At 42.4% G+C, this 6,000-nt stretch overlaps 1 protein-coding gene across 1 annotated transcript in view; it reads right to left on the bottom strand.

Annotated features, from left to right (window-relative positions):
- Positions 1-962: 962 nt before the first annotated feature.
- TXK (TXK tyrosine kinase) overlaps positions 963-6,000 on the bottom strand; it is a 63,812-nt gene continuing 58,774 nt past the window's right edge. Inside the window, exon 15 of the mRNA XM_082728384.1 lies at positions 963-4,023. Within this exon, the coding sequence (XP_082584510.1) occupies positions 3,955-4,023 (69 nt within the window). The 3' untranslated portion in view covers positions 963-3,954. The remainder of the gene's footprint in view (positions 4,024-6,000) is intronic.

The following is a 6,000-nucleotide window of genomic DNA, read 5'->3' as shown; positions in this document are numbered from 1 at the left end:
TACATAACAGAGCTACACTCATATTTTCACCATTGAACATGGAGAATGACGCTCATAGCAGCACCGACCCTAATAGACAAAAACCAGACACAACTCAAATGTCCATCCAGAGTAGAACAGATAGTTAGTCTGTGATGTAATTATACAATGGAAGACTCTACAGACAGAGAACTGATGAAGTACAACTACATACAACATGGGTGGATTCAACAAACATATTAAGTGAAAGAAGCCAGGCACAGAAAAGTACATACCATTGAATTTCACGTACATGAAATTCAAAAACGCCCACACTAATCCATGATGTTGGAATTAGGATATTGATCACTATTGAATTAATGACTTGAATAGGAAACAATAATGGATTCTGAAATTCTGGAATGTATCATTTCTGGATCTGAGTGTTAGTTACACAGACCTACTCACTTTATGAAAACCAAACTACATACACGTGATTTGTGTACCTTTTTCTCCCAGACCTAGATCTGCCTGGGAGGATTTCAGGTTTCCCTTTTCCCAGCATGTGAAGAGCACAGTTTTTTGAGTATGTCCCAAGATCAGTTGGGAATGCTGGGTCTCCGGGCCGGACATGTGATTGGTGCACTGTGAAAATCTCTGATCTCTGAGACAGCACATGAGCAGGGAGACCTGTGAGTTGTAGGCCCACAGGACCAGTGGGAAACCAAGAGAGAAGCTTCTTTGTTTAAAGACGAACTCCACACACCATGGCCTCATCCCCCAGCAATCAGACACACTCCAGGTGGGTGAGGAGGGACCCAAGCCTCTATGCATGTGAATGATTGGGAGGCTTCATTGAAACGGAAGGGCCATGCGTGCCCTTCTCTGTCCTGAGCCTCTCTAAAGAGCTGAGCAAACATCGTGCTGGATCAAATGCTATCGTCATATCACGTGCATTTGATTGCCGATCAAATACGTTGCCAAGACAATAGTGGGACCATGCATTGTACTTTAATAAGAAGTTTATTAAGGAAAAAAAAATCCTTTGGCTATTCTTGCCAAGTGAGTATTTACCCTGAACATATTCTATTCTTGGCCTCCAAATTCCTTCCGTTTTTCTGGACTTCCCCTCTCTCCTTTGACCCCGTCTTCTCTTTTCAATGGCTCTCCCTCATAACCAACCCTTAAACTCCCCGTTCATTTCTTATCCAGGGTTGTTTATTGCACTGTCTCACCCCAAACTGTATAAGCTATCCACAGAAAACTCCTATCAATAACGAATACTAAGATTGGTTGCAACACAAAGTTCCCTTCCAAGGAGACGTTGTATGACTACTTCTTTAAGGAAATTTTTTCTTTTCTTTTCCTTTTTTAAAGAAGTTTTTTCTTCTGCTAGACGAAGAATGCTGAATCTCTGTCTGAAGACATTCTGGGGGTGGTTCCGTCGGTTAGGTGTGTGCCTTTGGCTCAGGTCATGATCTCAGAGTCTTGGGATCAAGATTCACATTAGGCTCCCTGTTCAGCAGAGTCTGCTTCTCCCTTTCTCTCTCCCTCTCCCTCTCCCCCTGCTCATCCTTGCTCTCTCTCAAGTAAATAAAATCTTAAAAAAAAAAAAAGACATTCCAAATTCATACATGATCTGGAGCCTCAGTTACAGACATGATAGCTCCAGTTACTCTTGCTTCTTGGTATCTCGAACTTTCCAGAAGTGTCAAATCATGAAGGGCGAGAGCTTGCCTACCACTCCCAACGTATGCTCTTAGATGGGCCAGCGGCTGCCATCTGACCTCCAGCAATGACTTATCTCTGGACTCGTTCTTGATCTGTACCCTGTCTCCCTGCATTGCACTGACGGCAGCTGCTCTGCAGTCGATCCTAACTTTTCAGTGTTCAGATTTTCTGTTTATCCTAACGTTAACCTTTCCCCTGGCCTTGGCTTTTACAGTTGGATAGTCTCATGCCCTCTTGCACTAAACTTTGGCCTATCTCACTTGAACTCGAGTCTCAGTAGTAGGAGCCGTGTCTCACCTCCCATAGTCATGAGGAAGAGCGGTATGATAGTCTCAGAAACAGCACAGGGTCTCATACAAATATTTCTGAGCGCAGCACTTGAATTATCAGAGTTGAACATTCTCGTGCCTGATGTTCCTTATTTCAGTGCGCGTTGACTGAGGACCACGGATATTCAGATATATCATTTTTGCCATGGGGAAATATGACGTAAAAGTCACAACTACTACCAGCCAGCTATTTAAATTCTAGTGAGACTATAACGCAGAACCATGACACAGGGAGGAACGGTGTACAAAGACTAGGCTCCCATTGTGAAACCCTACGGTGAGAACATTAGTGCTTTTGGCAACCCCCTTCTTCCAATGGGAATTCTGAAGCACTCATAATGATAAAGATAAATTTCCAATCCCTTTTACAAACAATGCATGAGAAATTAAGGTTTAATTATGACTACGCTTACTTTGTCTTGAACTCAAAGCCCTGGACTTCAGAAATAATGGAGCTTGAGGTAACAATTGGATATCTTGTTTTTGCCTCCTCTTGTTCTTATGGGAAAAAAAACAAAAACAAAACAAGTAATCCTCTAAAAAGATACTGGAGGTAATTTTTCCAACCAAATGAGGCTTCTTGCAAAATCAGACCCATAAATACAGAGAATGAATTGATGGTTGTCATAGGGAAGGGGACAGCGGAATGGGCAAAATGGGTGAAGGGGAGTGGGGGATACAGACTTCCAGTTACGGAATATATAAATCACGAGACTAAAAAGCACAGCGTAGAGAATATAGTCAATGATATTGTAATAGCATTATATGGTGACAGATGGTAGCTACCCTTGTGAGTACAGCAGAACACACAAAGATGTTGGATTACTATGTTGCACACCTGAAATTAATATCACACTGTATGTCAACTAAACTCAAAAAAAAATTTTTAAGACTTTAACTTAAAAAAGACATGAAATCTTCAAAATATATAACTTTTCTTTACCTAACTGTGCAATAAGCATTCTTTTACACTATGAGGAAAATAAAATAAAACATATACATTGCACATTTAAAAAAAAAAGTCTTTAAAACCGTTCAATTTCACACAAAGTATGAGATTTTAGCATTGGAATTCAGGTTCTGAACTAACCCTGACAATGGGTATTGCTGGAAACAGGAAAGTCACCAGGTCCTGTTCAAAGAACTTTGTCTTCACAGTGTTTAAAACTGGAACACCGTGGCGCACCTGGGTGGCTCAGTTGATTAAGTGTCACACTCTTGATTTCAGCTCAGGTCCAAACTTGATCTCGGGGTTGTGAGTTCAAGCCCCACATTGGGCTCCATGCCTATATTATTTAAAAAAAAAAAAAAACTGGAATACAAGAAACTGTCTCCTAAATTATCATATATGTGCAAAACCAATTTGTTAAATAACATAAGGAAGATTATACAAGAGTTTAAGAATGTTCACATTCATGTGGCTTATAAAAAGGCATTTTCCACAAAGATCTGTATAGCTCAGAAGCATTAAATTCTGCAGAGAAGGCTCCTTTAATCCATGAGTTAGCAGAATGTCTTCATTTTAGCAAGCCACTGAGGTAAGGAATGTCACTCCTCTTCCGAAAAGAAATTTTCTCAGCCCTGTAACGGGTCAGGTTTTCATCTACCCTTAAGCGGTTCTCAGGGCTACTTTCATGAGAAGCAGCCACTAAGAAGAATGTTATGGAGAATTTTTTCCTTTCTTCACATTTGGGAAACAAATAGGACAGGAAAAAAAAAAAAAGGGGAGAGTTTGGAAGTCCCTCTCCAACATCCGTGTGGAAAAATGACTGCCAGGATATTCTTAAATTTTAAAGTTTGAAAAGCCGGTGATCTCTGCACTGCTTTCAAGAGTCAGCAACTCTAAAGGAAGGTGTTCATCATCAGTGACCCCACACAGGATTTCCTTTTGTGGTAATTTTGCAAGATGATCCTCTGGGTTGCCATTCCGTTCGGGTCACCAGGTTTCCGCAATCTCTGCGAGAACCTGCAGCAACTCAGCAAATGTAGGGCGGCCTTTAGCTTTCTGGAAAAGAGAAACAGAGACGGTCAGCTCAGCCTGAAAGTCGCTCAGATACCAGCTCTGAGACACGCTGGCAGGGACCTGGATCCAGGCCGATTCTCCACAGATGGAAGAGAAAGTTCTCTGGGCTGACACACCGGGCATGCCTGGTAGTTGAGTGAAGCATGAGTGAAATTTTAAGAGTACAGAGCACTGTCAAAACAACTTTAGCTGCAAACCCGAGATAACTGAGGCCATTTCGGTTTAAACTGTTAAAATTAAATACATTTTTAAGTTCTGTTCTCTGTCACACTGGCCACTTTTCAGTTCTTCAATAGCCAGGCATGAGCACTATATTGGATAGCGCAGACATAACACAGTTCCATCGCCACAGAAAGTTCCTTTGGACGGCACTGCCCTAGAGATCTATTTGGATGCCGTGATAGGCATGGGGTACAGAAGAGCTGGGAGAGAATGGGAACCCAGACTTCCTGGCTCTCAGGTTCTGCCCAGTTATTCACTAGACTTGCTCCCCTGGAGAAAGAAGGATTTCAGTCAGAAAGCAAAAGGCATGTTTTTTTTTTTTTTTTTTTATAAGGGACTTTGCAGGTCCCTCTGTGCTATCTTAAGGCTCAGTCAACAAAAGCCCCGGTCACAGACACAAGGATTAGAACATTTTTCCTATTTCACCGTGGGATGTGGGTTTGGCTTTGGCTCCATGTGGAGGAAAAGACAACACTGTTGGCATCTTTAAAACCCATGGGAAATAGAACCACCTGTGGTAGCCACATTCTCTCGAAGACCACGGGCAGCAGAGTTTGTGGGGAGACACCACCCTTAGTGCTTCCTAAACACCACCCTTAGGGGCCCAGTGGAAAGGACCAAGCTGAAGGGTGTGGAAACACACATTCAAGTTCTCCTTGACGTTTCAGGAATAATTTCTGGAGTTTTTAGAGAAGGCTGACATTCTGTAGGTAGTAGAGCATATGAAACAGTATGTGTGTGTCAGAGTGCATGTGTGCATGCGTGTGTGTGTGTGTGTGTGTGTGTGTGAAGGATAATATGATAACATTTAAATTTAAAGGTACCTGGGGCGTCCGGGTGGCTCAGTTATTAAGCGTCTACCTTTGGCTCAGGTCATGATCCCAGGGTCCTGGGATTGAGCCCCGCTTCCCTGCTCAGCGGGGAAAATGCTGCCTCTCCCACTCTCCCTGCTTGTGTTCCCTCTCTCACTGCATCTCTCTCAGTCAAATAAATAAAAATCTTTAAAAAAAATAAAATAAATAAATTTAAAGGTGCCTAAGCACTTAGGGCATTTAGATTACCTTAAAAAGTTGTATCATCACTAGCCATCAGGGAGATTCAAATTAAAACTACATTGAGATATCACCTTACACCAGTTAGAATGGCCAAAATTAGCAAGACAGGAAACAACATGTGTTGGAGAGGATGTGGAGAAAGGGGAACCCTCTTCCACTGTTGGTGGGAATGCGAGTTGGTGCAGCCTCTTTGGAGAACAGTGTGGAGATTCCTCAAGAAATTAAAAATAGAGCTTCCCTATGACCCTGCAATTGCACTACTGGGTATTTACCCCAAAGATACAGATGTAGTGAAAAGAAGGGCCATCTGTACCCCAATGTTTATAGCAGCAATGGCCACGGTCGCCAAACTGTGGAAAGAACCAAGATGCCCTTCAACAGATGAATGGATAAGGAAGATGTGGTCCATATACACTATGGAGTATTATGCCTCCATCAGAAACGATGAATACCTAACTTTTGTAGCAACATGGACGGGACTGGAAGAGATTATGCTGAGTGAAATAAGTCAAGCAGAGAGAGTCAATTATCATATGGTTTCACTTATTTGTGGAGCATAACAAAAAGCATGGAGGACATGGGGAGTTAGAGAGAAGGGGGTTGGGGTAAATTGGAAGGGGAGGTGAACCATGAGAGACTATGGACTCTGAAAAACAATCTGAGGGGTTTGAAGTGGCGGGGG

Source organism: Mustela nivalis (assembly GCF_964662115.1).
Source record: "Mustela nivalis genome assembly, chromosome: 4".
Classification (NCBI taxonomy): Eukaryota; Metazoa; Chordata; class Mammalia; order Carnivora; family Mustelidae; genus Mustela; species Mustela nivalis.
This window is presented reverse-complemented; position numbering and strand designations above follow the sequence as displayed.